The sequence below is a fragment of the Theobroma cacao genome, chromosome 1 (genome assembly GCF_000208745.1).
Source record: "Theobroma cacao cultivar B97-61/B2 chromosome 1, Criollo_cocoa_genome_V2, whole genome shotgun sequence".
Lineage (NCBI taxonomy): Eukaryota > Viridiplantae > Streptophyta > Magnoliopsida > Malvales > Malvaceae > Theobroma > Theobroma cacao.
The window spans coordinates 1,454,333-1,473,513 of record NC_030850.1 but is presented as its reverse complement, the minus strand read 5'-3'; the positions used below and the strand labels follow the sequence as shown (position 1 = coordinate 1,473,513).

The window sequence follows — 19,181 nt, the reverse complement described above, 5'->3', positions numbered from 1 at the left end:
CCAAAACTCTGGAGCTTAGGTCGGGCCAATAGGGAGATGCTCAAGTTGGCCCAGTAAAGATAGATCAATCCACTCTCCAGGCCCTTCATCTCCACTAACCAAATAAAAAAAGTTAAATAAAAATAAATAAATAAGGGGGAGGAATATGCGAATATTTACGAACATGCCATATTTACGAACATGCCATAACGACAAAAACGATCAAAGCTTTTAAACCGATCGTTGGTTTTAGAGTGACTTACTTTCTCGTTACATCCACTTCACTTAGCATTTGGCGCTGACCCTTCTGCTTAAATCGAATAAAATGGCGATGGTTTCGATGCAATTCTCTGTCCATTCCTTAAACTCTCCGAATCTACGCCCGACTAAGCGGTCAGTTTCTGTTTTCTCACATGTTTTCCGAAGTGAAACGATGCAGTTTACGTTTAGTAGTTAAAAAGTTTTAAGCTTTGAAGCCTACAGAGTTCATATTGTTTCTGCAGATACTCGGGCATGGCTTTTGCAACTTCAAACAAGGAAGCTGTGTCTTTGGGGGTCAAAATAACACAAGGGGAAGGCAATTTACCCAAGCTTGTGCTCACTTCTGGTGGTGGCAGGTAAATTTCAAATCTTTAAATATTCAAAAGATGATGCATTTTTTGTGAAATTTTCTTTTCTGGGTCTTTTCAAATTCATCTAACTCCCCAGGTTTGCTGCTTAATTGGTGAGGATTTTTTTTTTATTGAGACGGGTCTGAAAGGAATAGTTTGATATACTTGCTTGTTCCTTGATGGAGTGAACGTTTTGATTTTTGTTTTTGATGTTGTAGTGAAGCTGAGATTTATTTATTTGGAGGGTGCATTACATCTTGGAAAGTCCCAAGTGGAAGAGACCTTCTTTTTGTGCGGCCTGATGCTGTATTTGACAAAAAGAAGCCAATCAGGTTATTTCTCCACCACATTCTTTACTTAGATTTTAGCTATTTCTATTTCAAAATAAGCCATTGGATAGTTGGGTGAAGCTAGCATTAAATGTTTGGTAAATCTAACTAAAATTAATCTGATTAAAAGTAGATTATGGTTGTAAGCAATTGTTTCTAAATCGCTTCATTACCACAAAATGTAGTTCATTGTAATAATGAATTGGAATGCATGCAGATACTGACTGTATTTTTTTTATTTGGATAGTGGAGGTATTCCACATTGTTTCCCACAGTTTGGACCTGGCCCAATGCAGCAGGTATACCCTTCTAATTCTTGTTCTAAATTTTAAAATTCGCTAATTTCCTTTATCTACCTGTAGTAGCTTTCATCAATTTTACTGCATTTCATATTTATTGTTTCATTTTGCGAGCCATTTAACATGGTCTGATTGTGGCAGTTTAGTGAGAACTGGCTAGTGGTGCTACTATGACCCTGACAGGGTGACCTGACAAAGGGCCATATTTTACTCCAAGTTGCTATACTCTTTGAGAATGATACTAGGATCTGCAGGGTAGTCTACATACTGCCGTGAAGTTGATCTGAGTGCTTTTTTCCACTCTTGATCTTTAGTTCATGTCTGTAAAAACCACCCTGAAAAAGAAAGGAACAATTAAACTATAACTATTTTATGTTTTAATTTACTTTATTGATTTATGTCTATCTTCTACTTTTGTTTAAATTGTGGAAATTTTAATGTAATTCACAGCATGGATTTGCTAGGAATATGGATTGGTCCCTTGTGGAGTCCGAAAATGTGGAAGGCAATCCTATCGTAACTCTTGAGCTAAAAGATGGTCCTTATAGCCATGCCATGTGGGATTTCAGTTTTCAGGCTAGATATAAGGTCAGTAATTGATTACTCACTAGTACTGGCAATGGTGTTCTGCATGATGACAATGGTACTTTCTAAGCTAGTTGTTAGATGTATGCGTTAGTATAAATGTACTGGACAAGTCCAGACTACTTATGTTGATTCACCTATGCAATTATAGCTTGTCTGTTTACTAATTGAATTGGCAGTTTGTTCCTTTTTGTTTCTTCAGGTCATTCTAAATACAAAGAGCATTTCCACCGAACTAATAGTTACAAACACAGACAATAAGCCATTTTCTTTCAGCACTGCCTTGCATACATATTTTCGTGTAAGTACCTATAATTACAATTCCATGGTTGGTGGATGCAGGTCTTCTAGCTTGTCCAAATTAACATTTTCTTTGTATAGTTATGGAGATTTCCTTTTAGTGAGAATGCAAGAAGTGGAATTTAGAATTGTTTATAGGAGAAAAGGAAAACAGTGCACAACACATACATACACACATGTATATTATATCTTATGCATTTTGTCTGAGTTTCTTTGCCTTTAAACTTGAATGAAGCTAGTTAGAAATTGATATTAAACATTTTGATGCAGGCATCTATAACAGGGGTATCTGTGAGAGGTTTGAAAGGTTGCAAAACTCTGAATAAAGATCCAGATCCTAAGAATCCAATTGAGGGTAGGGAGGAAAGGTCTGTATATTATGCACAGAACTATAATTGGAGGCTAGTTTCAGTACAAATATTGGAACTGTAGGTGTGATAGAGAGAGCTTATTAAGATCTCTTGAAAATCTTCCTTTTATATAGCATAACGGTGACTAGGTTCCTAACTTAATCAAATCTTGATATTGAATTTTGAATGTTGCAGGGTTAACATTGTTACTCAAATCTTTCAATGCCTGATTGAGATTGTACTTAGGACCAAAGAAATTTGTAGTTGTTAGGTGTTCTTACTTTTAGCATCAACTCTGTCTTCTTTATATTTCTAATTTTTAGCCAACTTATTTGAGAATACGAGTCTTTAAGATTCTTATGAAAACAATTTTGCTGCACTTTCTAACTGTTATATTTACAATACAGGGATGCCATCACTTTTCCTGGATTTGTAGATTGCATTTACCTTGATGCTTCTGACGAGCTGCACCTTGAAAATGGCTTAGGTGATGTAATATCAATCAGGAATACAAAGTATGCAATTCCAACTCTCACATCTCTGTTTTGTTAGAGTTGAGTCAAAATTTTCCTCAATCATCTGCTTTGCCCTTGCAGTTGGTCAGATACTGTTTTATGGAACCCACATGTGCAGATGGAAGCATGTTACAAAGATTTTGTTTGTGTTGAAAATGCAAAGGTACTTATATACTTTCTTCTATTTTAACTGGATAAACTTGGTGGAAGCTGGGTTTGTATTCTTAATTCAACCTTTTGGCTTGCTAATAATGGTTCAGTCAACGCTAGTCACTATGTTCTTGCTACAAAATATCATGTCAAATGGTTTGAAACTCCTTCTATTTCTAAGGAGAGGTGGCTCGCTGATTGAAATCCTTTTTCAGATGGCCTTCCTGATATGCTTGGCATTATCTACTGTCTATTACCAAATTGATGTTTTCATTTTATTCATGGCCACTCAGATTGGAACGGTCCAGCTAGAGCCCAAACAAGCTTGGATAGCTAAACAACATCTTTGCATTGGCTGAACTGCTGAAGTACAGATTGTACAGTGTCCAAAGTTTGTGGAATAAGTGCACTTCCTTGTTGTTTCATTTTTCTAGAGGCGAAGATTTTGGTTCCTGTTAAGCAAAAGCTTTCTAGCTACCCAAGGTTCGTAATAATGTAATTTCAAGTCTCTGTATTAATTAGTGAGTTGATAATGTGGTGCTCTTTCCCTCCTCACCATTTATCTCCACAAGTACATTTCCCATCCCTAAAAAGGTGGAACCTGGTCCTATCCCTCATGACAATCTCCCTATCATATATCTTGGAGATAAGTTTTGTCACTGTGTGGCATTCCTCACATAACCGAAGATTCTTGACAATTCTAATCGATGTGCCTGGTTTTGTTCCAAGTAATCCAAATGCAATAGCCAGCTTCTCACTGTGCCGATTGATTGCCATTTCTTTGGCTTCATCCTCGAGATCAGGTAGTAGATTCCCCAATGCGGGTTTATATCATTCTTTTTCAAGTCTTTCCGCAATACTATCCCACATTTGGTTAATGTCTGTTATCTGTGGGTGGGACTGGCCTCCGGCTAAAAATTCATGGACAACCCCATTGAGACTGATTGCACTGCACCCAGGAAGTTTGGAAACTCCTCGATCTTTCATCTGCCTCCTTGCTTCAACTGCTCGGTCCCAGTCCCCTGCCGCTGCATGAATGCTTGCCAAGTGAATGTATCGGCCACCGTGGTCTGGATCTTCTTCAATCAGGATCTTTCCTATCTTTTTGCCTAATTCAACATTTTTATGCATCCGGCAGGCATTGAGCAGTGCTCCCCAAACGACAGCATTTGGTTTTACAGGCATTTTCTCAATCAATCCCATTGCTTCTCTCAGGAACCCTGCCCGGCCTAGTAGGTCAACCATGCACCCATAATGCTCTATTGTTGGGCTAAGTTTGTGAACTCTGTCCATGCTCTTATACAAGGATTTTCCTTCTTCAACCAGTCCTGAATGACTACATGCTGTCAGAATTGCAGTAAAAGTGATATGGTTTGGGCGGATTCCTACTTTTTGCATAATGTCAAACCAGACAAGCGCTTCTTTTCCACGGCCATGAATTGCAAATCCAGAGATTACTGCTGTCCATAAAGAGACTTCTTTCTTCTTCACTTTCCTAAAAACTTCTAAAGCTTCTTCCATGTCACCACACTTTGCAAACATGTCTATAAGAACGCAGCCTAAAATTGGGTCAATCTCAACTCCTATTCTGTCAATATATGCGTGAATCCATCTGCCTTGATCCAATGCTCCAAGATGTGAACAAGCAGAGAGAGTGCTTGCCAGGGCCACATTGTCAGGTTTCACCCCTTCAATCTGCATTTCATGAAATAAATTCAACGCTTCCTTGTACATGCCAGCCCCAATATAGCCAGAAATCATAGTTGTCCAAGAGATGACATTCTTTGTCGGCATGTCCTTGAAAAATTCATATGCAATTTCCACTTTGCCACACTTCGTATAGCAACCAATCATCGAGTTCCAAGAAACAATATCTCGTTCAGGGACCAGGTCAAATAGCAGACGAGCGGCTTTGATACTGCCTGATGTTGCATAGACATGAAGCAGGGAATTTGTGGCAAAAACCTCCGAGCCAAAACCTAACTTTATGACATGAGCGTGAATTATCTTGGTTTCTTCAATGGCTAACAAGCTGGAACAAGCTTTAAGCAGGAACGGGAAAGTGTAGGAATTGTGTGGAACTGAATGACAGAGCATTTGCTGATATAGAAGAAAGGCCTTTTCTGGTTCTTTGTTGTTTGAGTATCCTCTAATCATGGTGTTGTACATGAAAGTATTGGGTCTGCTTACTCTATCAAAAACCATCTGGGCGTATTCTAGATTACCATATTTCGGAGACACACAGAAAGTAAGGATTCTGCTCACTGTGATGGTATCTGCAACAAGGCCTGTTTTGAACATCTGTGCATGAATCTGCTTGAGTTCCTCCATTCTCGAACATCGTTCAAGCACAGATAGGGTCTGCGTGGCATTTGATTCCAGGGAGAGCTGGTTTGTTGGAGTTAGAGTGATGGATGCCATTTGTTTGTTACTAATGCAATGAAACTGAGCAATAATTCCTTTGGCTTCAATTTAATTTACCAATGTGGATAAGGTTTTTCCATACCTGATAGAAAATATCCTTACATTTCCTTTTCAGATCTTTCCCCCCTCAGTGTTTGTGATACCTTTGGGTGGTCCCCCTTTTGACCTTTCGTCAAGCTATCGCTTTTGCAAAATGAAGATTGCAAGATCAGTTATGTTTAGTGGACATTAGCATTATACTACAAATTTTTGTTATTAAAAAGGCAGAAGCCTGATTCAATAAAAAAATGGAACATGAAATTACAAATTGATGCGTTCTGAAACTATTCCACATTTATTCAAAATGTTGAACCCACCTCTCTGGTGCTCCACTAAGTAGGTGTTACAGAAGAGTGATCAATCTTAAGAGAGCCAAAAACCAGAAAGGAGAACAGACACAGAAAGCAACTCAACGAAGCAAGTCGATGGACATTAATGTCAGACAACAAGACGCAAAACATTGTCTCAGTCACTTCCAAAAGTGAGGAAGAGTAACTGAAAGAAATTTGATCAAAGACAATTAGATGAACGAATTTACAGACCTTGAACCCCTTCAAAAGTGCCCAAAACGTTGCTTGATCTTGTACTGCTCAAGAAGCTAACATGGAAATAATGCAAACTAGAAGGACAATCAGCCCAACAGCCCAAACCCAATACACCCATGCCTTCTTCTTCTTCTTCATTTGATTTGCATAGTAAAGGCTGTTGGTTCCACCACTGACAAAATTACCTGCATTGGCCACATGTTCTTCAATATCATCCATGTTTTCACCTTGTGCCTCAACAAGAACAGCCATGTCAAGGAACACCTGATGCAGCCTTTGCAAACTTCTCTGAATATCCAACATAGCCTCATGCCTTTCCTTGCTCCTTAAATCCATTTCCACTTTCTCTGCAAATAATTGATCTTTTTCGCCGCCTGAAACCACCTTTTCAAGCACGGCTTCACTCGGTAACTCTCCAGTGGCATTATAGTATCTTCTCTTGAGATCTTCTTTATGATCCAACATCATCTTTTCCCTCAAGGCCTGAAAATCATTCATCATTTGCCTAAGCTTAACCCTCAAACTATTGGTAACCGACATCCTGGTTCGATCAACACAACTCCCTTCTTTATACGCTTCTGACAATCTCCTATTGGTTACATTGGATCTGTCGAGTGATTCAAGCCTTGTCTTGACAATCTTTGCTTTTCTAAGAATAAAAACCGTGTCTGCCTCCATTCGCTCTCTCAGCCCTCGAAGAACTTTGGCGCTGTGACTGGACTTGGTTTCTTCATTAAGGGTTTGAAGATCAAACACGAGATTGGTAATCTCTTCCATCGTGATCTTGATTGATTCCACTTCTCTGAAGAACTGAGAGAGGTTTTTTTCATCTGCGGGGTTGAGTTGGCCTTGGCCTTCTTCTATCTCAAGATCGGCTTCCAGGTCTTTCTGTGCCTGCTTCTTAAGTTCCACATAACTTACAAACGAATTTGTCATTAGATCATTCATCTTTGCAAGAATTTTGCAAACAACCCTCCTGCCAAACAATCAAGAATAGAAAATGAAAACTGTTTCCGGGGGGAAAAGGCATAAAAAATGAAAACCCACTGTTTGTAAAAGAAGAGAAACGAACCCTTTTATGAATAAACTTCTAAAGATTCTTGGTTATCTTCTTTTACAATGATTCTTCAGGAGTCTAAGGAAACCATGTTAACCAAGACAAACTCAGGGACACGATTGCATGAATAAAGAAACAAGAGAGTGAAACATTTAATGGGAAAAACATATGCCATTTTATTTGGGAAAAAAAAAAAAGAAAACCCATGAAGAATATAAGAGTCGTGAAATGAAGAAGGAAAACCTGAAAATGGGATTACAAGAAAACAGAGGAGAATTCTTAGCCCTGCTCTGTTGATTGTCAAAAGGCTTCCTAACTTGACAAAGAAAGACTCCTTTTCTGTTTATCTTTTCTCTGTTTTTCTCTGTAAGTGTATGAGGTTTGGAGGTGAATGATCGAAGCCAACTACAAAAGAAAAACTGTTGAATGTGGGAGTTTAAAGTGAATCAGGGAACGCGATCGTTCAGTTACGGAATTTTAAATTTTCGTTTATCAGAGGATAGCCGTTGGATATTGGAGGAGGCAATCAAAGTCCGCGAAAATAGGTTATACCTTAAACGCAACCGTTTAATATTATTCAATTCACCTGTTTTCGTTTCACTGGTCTTCGAGAAATCAAAATCCCCTGCCCCGGCTCTCAAAACATGTCAGGAATTGAAACCCTCTACCCCAATTTCCTGTGCCAACCCTGCCCCGACTCTCAAAACAAGTTCTCAAGTTCTCTTTTTAGTGTTTCCTTGATACTTGTTCGTCTTTAACCCAATTTCGCTTGTCAAAAGAGAAAGGAAAAGGAAGAAACAATGATAAAGATGCTGAATAAGCATAGGAAATTGCAGCAAATGACTTGGTTTTGGATTGGTCTTTGAGTGCCTACTGCCACAGGGAATGCAAAATTACCTTCACATGACTTGTTAATAGAAAAGGTTTCAGTTTACTAATAAGATTTCTTACAAAGTAAAGTTCCTATTTCATTACAATGAGAGCAAGAAGAATTGGTTCTTGAAATTTGTTTTAGTATCCTTTCTGCTAACAAATATCATGATGAGGGATCATCATCATGCATCTCAAAAGACTGTAGTTCTATCAATCTGTGTTGTTGTGTTCAAGATGTTGCTACTTTTGAGAAGAAGAAACATGCATGCATGCTTTTATTGTATTGAATTCAGGTTTCCCTATACAATTTTTGCTGTTGGGGGTTTCACAAAAAAGGGAAAAGAATCTGACAAGCTTTTTTTTCAAGCCATTGATATCATATCAGTTTATTATCAAGATTGTGCAGGTTGTTGGTTTTTGGCCCTCTCAGCCTCAAGCTTCCTTAACGTTGTTGAACTCAGCTTGCCTTCACCAGATTCTTCAGAAACTAGATCTACAACCTCAATCTGCAGAGTATGCACAATATTAAGGCCCAATCTCTGACAAAATTTCAAGAAATTCTAAAGAATATTTGCCTCACTTCACCTTCAAAGTTGAGATCGGGAATTAGTAAATTACATTCATATCCTACTTACAGAACAGAAATCAACCAGAAAAAACAAACCTTTAACTGTGAAAGGCCTCTCTCTGCTCTTTTCTTGTTAACTGATACTCCACCAGGTAATGTCTCCTTGCTGTCAAGAAACCAGACCAGTTAGGCAACGATTCCAACTTGTATAAACAGCAAACACAGACAAATCATTGATTTAATTCATTGCAAACATAAAGGAGGCAAATTTATAAAGGTGAAAGAAAGATTAAAACTGCAAGGATCAGAGAAGCAATGGAATAAAAGAAGGCCACCCAATTTTTCTGCAGTTGAAAGCAGAAGAACCGAAAGCAGAGTAAAATTACCAGAAAACTCTGTTTTCTCAGAAAAGTTGGCTACTTTGTATCATTATGATAGATAATAAGGAACATGTTAGTCAATGACAAACCTGACAACGATGGCCTCCAAATTTTTATCAATGATTGAAGGTCCATAGGGATCTGTAATTGGTTCAACTTGCACCAACAGCTTTGGGTTGATAGACTGCACAGATATAAGCAAAATTACAGCAATTAAATTATCAAAAGACTAAAACCCGATTTCCGTTCGTAGTTTCATTACATTACCTTGATGTAATTCTCAACATTACGCATTCTTTCCTCAATGGGTTGTATCAATTCAGCAAACTACAGAGAAAGAAAATAAGGATTTCTTCAGCCATTAAAAACTCTTCTTTTCTTTTTCCTTCTTAAAGCAAGCAAATCAAGTTCAGAGTAAAAAGCCAATAACTTCCATGCTAAATTAGTAATATTACCTGTTTTTTGGTTAACATGGGACCGTCACAAACGCCCACCACGATTCGATCCCTGGCCAGCTCCACCGCTGACTATTTCCAACACAATTCTTTTTCATTCAATATTCGGATAAAGTTACTGTAAATTGCAAAACAATAATAACAATAAGCCAATAAGAATAAAGAGAGAGAGAGACAGAGAGAGAGAAGTTACTTTGAGGAAGAGGTGGTGGCCGTCGTGCAAGCGGTCAAAAGTGCCACCAAGAACGACGGCGCCATATGAATTTGGCGGAGATAGTTTTGGATTCACCAAAGTCGATTCCTTCTGGTCTTCCAAAATCGTCATCTATATCAGACAAGTAGACAACTGAAACAGGGAGAAGACAAGAGAGATAGTATAAGAGACGGAGCTTTTTCTTCTTCTCTTTTTCCTTATGCTTTTCTGTCCTTTCAATTCGGAAGACCCAACGATGAAAACAAAATAAAAAGAAAACTTCACGATAAATAGTATAGTTTGACTCGGATTAGGTGCACCGAACCTGGACGACTTTAGCTTCTACTTGAGTTTTTTAACTTAAAAAGGAAGGGTAAGTAGGAGCCTTTCAGCTTTCAGGTACCTATCTAGCTATCAATCTAGTTGTTGTTGTTGTTGTTGCCAGATCATGATTTAGATCCTCATGGGACGACAATCCCCAGAACTTTTTGTTTGGAACTATAACCAAGCACGTGTTTTTTCTTTCCTTTGTGATGATTTTGTATGAAACACCTGATCTTTCCAGCTTTACAGAGTGCATTAAGACATTAGTTACTGCTTCGTTACATCCCAACAAATGTTCTTCATGCATTAAAAACATGGGTGCTACACACATTTGAATTTACCTTATCATTATGTAAACCTATCAATTTATATTTTCGTATTATAAATATATCCAATATAATTAAATACGAAATATATTAAAATTAAATACAAACATGATACGAATAATATTAAAACATATATACATATATATTTAATAATTATATAATATGATACGACATGATTAATACGTTTATTAAACGTATCAATATAAGACATAACACAATTAATAACACGATTAATAAATTTAACACGATTAAATAAAAATATTTACAATTAAATATATTTTTATTATTTAAATTTAAAATTAATAATTATAAAAAAAATTATAACAAAACAAAATAATAATAACATCAAATATAACAAATTTTAACATAAATAATATACATAAAATTCATTATCATATAATAGGTTAAAATCCATCACTAATATCTAACCTTAAAATATTCATAATATTTAAAATCATCTATAGTTTTCATCCATAATTAAATACATATCATTAACCATATCCTCAACCATGAACAATTCTAAACACTCAAATCAAAATTATTTGGGTAAGACTAAAGTAGTTTTTGACTATTAATTTTTAACAAAGTGATAAACATGTAATGTATATATATATTTAAATAAGATAACACGATTAATTAAATATATCAGATATAATTAAATACGAAACACATAAACTAAACTCTAATTTATTTAATTTCGTATCCTTTCGTATGTTGTTAATATGTATTGTCCAAAGTTATTAAATCTATCATTATGTCTGTTTGGTGGTGTGGGCTTAACCAATCTTTTTTCTGTTTGTATGAAGGGCAGAGTTCGAAATTTGATCCTTGGCTAGCGGGCAATCCTAGTCCTTCAAGCAGGTGCTTCCAAGCCTAACTTTTTGGTCCACAGAGTTGGTTTTGTCCTTTTTCGAAAGGATTTGGGTCCAGAGAGTTAGTTTTAAATCAATGTCATTAGCAGTAATAGTTATTGTCCCCAGTCACTAAGATCACTGGGATTTATGGGAGATGAATAGAGAACATCCATTTATTAACCGGGGTTTATATTTGATACACTGTAAATGTAACAGTGAACTAAATGTTATTATTCCGTTAATAAATAAATTTAAAAATCGAAAACCTTCAAAAAAATTTTGGTAATAAAAGTCTTATTAATTTTGATAGTAATAACCGTTTTGCCAAACTAAATTTTGTGGAATTGAATGCAGTGATTAAAACCACAAGAAATCATGCCTGCTAAGCCAGCCTAACTCAAAACCAATTTCAGCAGACATAAAACCTCAAATACTCACATCCACGACAGCAGATCAAAAGCCTGATATCATAATCTTCATTGTCCAAGGTTATAACAGCAGAGAAGTCCATAGCACCAACTTCTAAGAATCAAATATATTCAAAATAAGAAAAGCTTTTGCAGCTTTAGCACCACTGCATTGTTCATTACAATTTACAAGCATTCAGCCATGATCTCATGGCATCACCTTGATAAGTGAAGTTCAGGTTTCCTGTCAAACATTCTGCCTACAAGGTTACCAGTACTAAAAAGAATGTACTGATAAGCTAGGCACTTATGCAATGTTTTATTTAGGAGTCATTTTTGAAGGAAACATCAGAATACAAGAATAGCAAATGGATTAAAGTACTTGGAGGGTTCATGTTTGTTTAACAATAGCAAAACATTCTTTCAAAAAATTATGAAGCTCGGATGAATATATATTGGGAAATGTCCGATAGTGGTCAACATGGGGAGATGTGCCAAAGTTAAAGGAGAATACTTTTATCCCCTTCTTTCTCATCTCCTCAATACACAACTCGACTGATTCATATGGAATGACCTTATCAGCTGTGCTATAAAGATACAGCTGAGGACATTTAGGATGGTGCTCCATGATAGCATTAATGATTGTTCTTAACCTTCTGCAGAATGAGGAAAAAATGATAGCCAGCATCAATCAGTTATTCACCACAACCACAATATTTGGTCATATTCAGAGACAGCAAATAGCATGGTATGAAGCCATGAAGGCATATTTCTAATCATTTAACAATATAGGGCATAAAGGGAAAACCTACCTGTCCACATCAGGCATATTTAGAAAGAATGCAAAGAACTTTTCCAGTGCAGATAACAGCACGGCTTCAAACATCTCAGGTTCCTCTTTCAGCAATTTTGAATCACTCACTGCACTTTCTGATCCATTTATTGAAGAGTTGCGTTTCTTCAGTATAGCAGCAGCAAATCCAGCTGCCCAGACCTACAAAAATGAAGAGAATATGTGAATTATCAATACCTTTCTCAGTCGATTTGGTTGGAAAGGCCAGAGTTTTCAACATGAGGATAATTACTTCATCAAAATGAATGTAAAAATTCCAAAGGCAGAAAAACGAACCTAGAGCCTTATACAGCGGCAAGTGAGGTCAAAGAAATTTAACTAGTTTTCTTTATGTTAATGCTGGAGACAACACATATTTTCCCAGATTTTTGAAAAGGAAAAAGGAAAATGACAATTCCACTTAAATACTGTGAATATCCTAGGATAGGATGAGTCCTTTTTGCCCTCTAAAGAGCATAAAAGTACGAGCATGAAGATGGATAAAAAACATGTCAGAACTGCTCCAAGTCAAGCACCTTGATGCCACATCTTTAACCTTTCAAAACCTCGTACAGCTCCGGAGATCTTGTGAAAATCACAATTTTAGTATAATAGAACTCTGACCAAAGTTGGAATAGGTAAAGATATCAAAGCACTATTATTTGAACATCCAGAGGACAGACACTTTTGCATCTGCTTCACGAGTTAGTACATATATTTTGTAGAGTGAATATTATAATTTCCCACTGACACCCATTCTGATGTCCTTTCTACAGCTAATACGTAAATATAAGAGTCACAATAGAGTAATCAACGCATTATACATGGATGTAACTTGGAACACAAAAGAGAGTAGTGCCACCAAGCAACAGAAATTTCCAAATGTTTTATGGAGAACCTGGACTCATCCTCGTTCTCTTTTAAAGCCAGATTAGTCACGATCCTCTTTGATTGCCTGGAAGAAAGATGATGATCTACAACAACCACCTAAGCCTTTTCCCATTGTATAAGGTGGCTACTTAAATCTTATAAGCCATTGTGTTCTGCTTAGACCTGATCTTAAGTAATATCAGCAAAAGAACTCAAGCTCATAATTTAACATAAAGCTTTCTTTTAAAATTTAAAGGTCACTGAGTAAAAATCCATCAATCATCAATCATCAATCAAAAGCTACTTAACATTAAAACATCATAACTAAAGCCAAAGAATCAACATACAGAACAAAACCTTAGGATTTAAAGGGTCCCCTGATCCTGAATCAATAATTACTCCTCTTATCTTCTCTTTCAACCCCTCTCTTCCCTGAAACCTATCAAGAAGTGAACCATATCTGCCAAGAAACCAAATAATGCCAGAATTTACTATCCACAACCAAAAATTAAAAAAAGAAAAAGAAAAAAAATAGAAGACCTTTATTCATAAAAACTTACGTCAACCATCCAGTGTTGCTAAAAGTATGGAAAATTAAGCACCTTTCACGACCATCTTCCTCTTTCTCCAAAACCCACCTGGCCAACTCATTTCCAAGTTCAGACACACGCTGCTCAAGCCTTACACCCAGATCAAACCACAGCAATTCCTTAACTTCCACAACAAAAGTAACCGCATGGATTCCTCTTGAATTATACCATTCTACATATCTCTTTAAATGCTTTGTTTTAGCCCCAAGCCATCCCAAAAGAACCACCGTTATGACTTTGTCTTTGCATCCCAAAGCCTCAGCTTTTCCCCCTCTACCGACAACAATTTCCCGCGCTTTCTTCCAAGATAAAACCGTGTCATTTGCATTGGATTCAAGGAATGCGTTGAAAGAAGATGAACTGGAGAGAAATGAAGAATTAAGGGGATTAGCTGAAGCTCTCAAGAAGGCGTCGTTTTGGAACCTTTGCGGGAGTTTAAGAAAATGGGTTCTACTAAATTTAGTTGGAAATGATGGTGTTGTTGTCGTTTTGGTGAAAATTGAAGAAAAATTGAGAGTGTTAGAGGGAGCAGCTTTCATGGTGGAAACTGTGAACTGAGGGTTTAAAAAAGGGCGATGCTTATAGAGTGGCTTCTGCCACATTGAAAATATCTACAAAGAACTAAAGAAGGGGAAAGCAAAAGAAGAAATGGGAAAGGATAGCCAAGAAGCTCAAATGACAAAGTTTAAACCTTAGTAGGCAACTGAGATGGCTATAGCCTTTTGCATCTAGTAGTGTCGTTCTGATGGGAGGTAGGCTTAAAAACTTTAAAGTTGAGGAAGTTTTTTCCTTTATTGATTTTCCTTATGGTTTTCTATAAAAATTGATTTTGTTTTTTTAGAGACAAGGAGAGGAGGTTGGTACAATTAGATATATGTTTGGCCTTCTGTGCAAGATAATCTATGTACTTGGAAATTGGAATTCCTCTTCAAAGCCACCTTTGATTGGTTATGGCATGGAAGTTCTAGAGTCTGTCACTGGCTTAAGTCTGTTTTTGATATCGGATATGAAAAGATCAATGAAGATAACCAGAAGGAAAATGTATCCCAAAGTGTATAAGAATTAAAGGGTATACATATTAGAAAAATTTTGGGCAAAAAGTTTGTTAGCATTCGTGGGTTGGTCAACTCTTGCTTTGCATATTAAAGAATGCAACCAAACTTCCTCAAATTTAACTGTTTTTCTTTTATTTTTTGAGACAGTAAATTTTCTTAACCAGCATTAATACAGTAAAATGATCTAAAATATCCTGGAAACAGGGAAGGTTCATAGGGGAAATTTGGGTACAAAATCGAAATCTGGTGCATGGCTTGGACTTTGCCACAACTGCTGAAGTTAGACCAGCCACATAACTCGCGGGCTTGGAACCTTGACCGTTAAAAACCAACTCTTGCAATATCCCCTTTGGGCCTTTTCTCTCTTTCTTTGACTCTCATTTAAGTTCTCACCCCTTTTTCTCATGCTCTCAAGCCAGTAACTAAAGGTCCCTCTTCATTTTTAGTCAGGGTTTAAGAACTATTCTGGAAGAAGTAGAATGTCTTCTTCATGTGCAGTCTCACCTTCAGTGAGGACAGAGTTTTTAAACCCAATCTCTAACAGGTTTTTTGCTCCTTCAAGAAACTATCATCGGCCAAGTAAGCCAATTTGAGCTCCAATCTTCAACTTATTATTTCCTGACTGACTTTTACTTCTGTTTTGAATTGATTACTTTATCTTTGTCCGTCTGCCATTCACTTGAAGGAAGCAAATGTGAGATGAACAGGAGGGGTTTTGCTTTAAAGGGGATTGTTGCTTCTGGTGTCTCAGTCGTAGGCTCTTCCTTGACTACTGAACCTGTTCAAGGTCAGCTTTTAACTATAGCCAATTAGTTCTTGTCGTTCTATAATCTTTATTCGTACATTCACTCAATCATTTGTTTCTTAAACTTGGAATTTTTTTTTCCTGTAATCTGGGTAACTGTCGATATTGGTGAATGGTGAGAGGTTTCAAGATAGTTTAGTGATGCAAAGTGCTTTTAGCAGAGATCTTTTCGTAACTTCTGTCTTTAGAATTTAGACTAGGACCTTGCTATGGCTGGAGCATTACTAGGTTTTGTTCACATTTGGTTTTGATGATGTTTGGATTAATTGTTTCTGAACAGTAGGTTCTTTCATTTGCATAAATGGAACTTGTTAAGGTTGAATGTTTTTCTGTAGGGTTGGAGAGATTACCATTCAAGCCAGAGGGTTACAATTTCTGGACCTGGCGTGGTCGTAAAATACATTATGTAGTACAAGGAGAAGGGCTCCCAATTGTTCTTATTCACGGGTTTGGTGCTTCTGCCTTCCATTGGAGGTTTGTCATCTTATGCTCATCTTTGTTTAGGTTGCGGCTCATTACCACATGAATCAGTCACAGATATACTTAATTTATCAGCTCATTTATTGATGTAGCATAAATGCTATCATGATAACTGAAAAAAGAGAAAAAAAAATAAGGATTTCTGCAAAATTCTTGTCGGTACTAATTCTCCTTCAAAGAGAATGGCATTGTCCCAAGCAGCTAGGAGCTTCTGGATTAAGTTTTACTTGTTTGAATCGTAAATAGTACTGAAAAGTGTACCTCTAAATTTGAAATTTAATTGCCTTTTTTTGGTGGAACTGAAACAAGGAGAAGTTAGACGCTTAGAGCGCAAAAATACTTATCACATACTTGGTTAATTGAGTTTGAACTACTGTTATGTTAGTGAAGGCGTTCTGATCTCAGGTTCTTAGTCATATCTGCCTTAAATGCTCTTTCTGTTTTCCAAATTTGCAGGTATAACATACCTGAATTGGCTAAAAATTACAAAGTTTATGCTGTGGACTTGCTAGGATTTGGGTGGAGTGAGAAAGCAATTATCGAGTATGATGCAATGATATGGAGAGATCAAGTGGTCGATTTTTTGAAGGAGATAGTAAAAGAGCCAGCAGTTTTAGTTGGAAACAGGTAGCAACCACAAATAAGCAACAGTTATCTCTTCTCTCTCCACATTCCTGTGTATGATCAAATGACATGATAAAACGAAATTTTCATTACTCATGACTTTCACTAATCACAACAAATGACTCTTAACATGCTGTTGTCCCATATTCAAGGAATAAGCTGCAAATTTGTTAGAGTTTTGCTATTTAAAATTGCATTTATGCATGATACACAAATGCGGCATAAGGTCTGTTACATAGACACATATGCTATCCCTGCATCCTAGAAATTGGTGTTGAATTAATAGACCTCTAATTTTTTTCTATGTGCTAAATCTAACCATTTTCAGCATTCTTATTGCAATTTCTCTTTTGACGCAACATACCTAGTAACAGTTCTGTAATTCATGGTAAATGTTCAGTCTTGGAGGGTTTACTGCTTTGGTTTCAGCAGTGGGGTTGCCTGAACAAGTTGTTGGACTGGCATTACTGAACTCTGCTGGACAGTTTGGAGACACAAAGGCTAAAACCACCAAACCAGAGGAAACAGTCTTACAGAAATTTATTCTAAAGCCATTGAAGCAAATTTTCCAACGTCTAATTCTTGGGGTTTTGTTCTGGCAAGCAAAGCAATCTGCTCGTATTGAATCTGTCCTAAAAACTGTATGTTACTTACAGCCTTATTTACTTAAGGCTTCCTTATAAAGTTTATCTGGAATTTTGAAGGTTTAGATTATTTTATGAGCTTAATATCTTTCATAAACTTTACATGCATCCTAAGACATAGCATCAGCAATATTCTGCAGTTCCTTAGAAGCCATCAAGCCACCAGTGATACTGCTCATTTAGCAATGTTTCTAACTGACTTGTCATGAGAAGGATAATGGCTTTTTTCTATCTCCCATACTTTTGCAATATTGTACTCAATTGAGGTTCTTGAAGTCAAACTATATTCATCATGTACTATGATGATAGTCACTATCTTTTTCTTAATGCAGGTGTATATCAATACCTCTAATGTAGACGATTATCTTGTGGAAACCATAAAATTTCCAGCCAATGATCCCAATGCTGGAGAAGTGTATTATAGGTACGCATGTAAATGGGCTCCCTGATTTTGTCCTAATAAGAAAACTCTCGGGTATGCTTCAGGATGCGTATATGTCATTATTTGAATACTTATCAAGACCTTTCAAAATGTTCCTCATAGCCTGAATCGTTTGCTTTGCCTGAAAATGAGTAACATAGATCTGCAATAGCTTGTTGATCGCTTGAAGCATTTAGAAAATGGTGTCTGTAAAATTAGTAGTTAACACTATTTTATGTACAGTTATGCATCTCTCGTTCTCTACTATCCTCATCTTCTGAGTCGTCCCCTACATTCATTTTTATATGCAATGTTGACTCTGTTGATTATTCACAGGTTAATGACACGGTTCATGTTGAATCAAACTGAGTACACTCTAGACAGTTTCTTGAGCAAGCTAACTTGCCCGCTGCTGTTGCTTTGGGGTGACTTAGACCCTTGGGTGGGTCCTGCCAAGGCTACCCGAATCAAAGAATTCTACCCAAACACAACTCTTGTAAACCTACAGGCAGGGCACTGTCCACACGATGAAGTTCCAGAACTTGTTAATAAGGCTTTGGAGGACTGGTTGTCAACTCTAGCAGCAAAATCTTCTCTCTAAACAGTGTGAATATGTCCAGTTCTATGGCATCATCACTCACCCTGACTGTAGATTTACATGTAAGATAACACGAAATCCATTGATTGAAGTTAATTCTTGAAGCACTACATATTTTTCATATATATGCAAGATAGATTGATCATCCGTTATCAGAGGTTTCTTGGAAACAAAGCAATTCAGCAGTATGATAAGTTTTTCACATTCAGCAGTATCTGTAATTATAGTACAATTATCGATTTCAGTTATGCTCTGTTGCAGAAACAGATTATCACAGATCTTCATAAGTTTTGACTTTCTCAAGCAGGAAAGAGAACCCTGGAATCAAATAGGTGCTTGTTTGATTTGGCTTTTTTTCAGTTTATCCACCTCTTAAAAGTAAAAGTCAAGCAATAAGAATTTGGAAAAGCTCTTACAAAAATAAGCAGTTTTTGTTTTCAAATAATAAAATTTAAAAAAAAAAAGTTTTAGAAACTCTCCTCTTTTTTTAAAAACACGTATTTTTTTTAGGAGAATTTTTCTTTTTATTTCAAAAATGTCTTCATCTATTAAAAATAATTTTAACATTATCTATTTTCATTTTTATATGATTTATTATTAATTATAAATTTTATGTTATATAAAAATACTTTTTATACTTTTTTTAAATAAAAAAATAAAAAAAAAAACTTTTTTTCATTATGAACAAAAAAAATTTGT

General features: G+C 36.4%; 5 protein-coding genes across 5 annotated transcripts; 2 read left to right on the top strand and 3 right to left on the bottom strand.

The window, feature by feature from the left end:
• LOC18610908 (putative glucose-6-phosphate 1-epimerase) lies at window positions 225-3,796 on the top strand. Its single transcript, XM_018129555.1, has 10 exons — window positions 225-372; window positions 483-596; window positions 809-922; window positions 1,167-1,218; window positions 1,669-1,806; window positions 2,006-2,104; window positions 2,374-2,471; window positions 2,861-2,968; window positions 3,050-3,131; window positions 3,412-3,796. Exons 1-10 carry the CDS (start codon window positions 305-307, stop codon window positions 3,475-3,477), a joined length of 939 nt encoding a protein of 312 aa, XP_017985044.1. The 5' UTR covers window positions 225-304; the 3' UTR covers window positions 3,478-3,796.
• LOC18610907 (pentatricopeptide repeat-containing protein At5g66520) lies at window positions 3,449-5,804 on the bottom strand. Its single transcript, XM_007046835.2, is given in 1 exon segment — window positions 3,449-5,804. A coding segment is annotated over 1 exon segment (1,869 nt). The 5' UTR covers window positions 5,540-5,804; the 3' UTR covers window positions 3,449-3,670.
• On the bottom strand, window positions 5,872-10,166 carry LOC18610905 (syntaxin-112). The gene is given in 7 exon segments (XM_018129562.1): window positions 5,872-7,099; window positions 8,408-8,562; window positions 8,721-8,790; window positions 9,094-9,188; window positions 9,272-9,331; window positions 9,460-9,531; window positions 9,653-10,166. Coding segments are annotated over 7 exon segments (1,512 nt in total). The 5' UTR covers window positions 9,785-10,166; the 3' UTR covers window positions 5,872-6,171.
• Window positions 11,667-14,636, bottom strand: LOC18610904 (transmembrane protein 53). Its single transcript, XM_007046830.2, has 4 exons — window positions 13,826-14,636; window positions 13,623-13,725; window positions 12,376-12,557; window positions 11,667-12,219 (listed from the first exon to the last, which is right to left on the bottom strand). Exons 1-4 carry the CDS (start codon window positions 14,455-14,457, stop codon window positions 11,955-11,957), a joined length of 1,182 nt encoding a protein of 393 aa, XP_007046892.2. The 5' UTR covers window positions 14,458-14,636; the 3' UTR covers window positions 11,667-11,954.
• Window positions 15,256-18,684, top strand: LOC18610903 (pheophytinase, chloroplastic). The gene is made up of 7 exons (XM_007046829.2): window positions 15,256-15,489; window positions 15,596-15,697; window positions 16,051-16,189; window positions 16,652-16,822; window positions 17,220-17,460; window positions 17,796-17,887; window positions 18,221-18,684. The coding sequence occupies exons 1-7, from the start codon at window positions 15,390-15,392 to the stop codon at window positions 18,483-18,485; spliced, it is 1,110 nt and encodes a 369-aa protein (XP_007046891.1). The 5' UTR covers window positions 15,256-15,389; the 3' UTR covers window positions 18,486-18,684.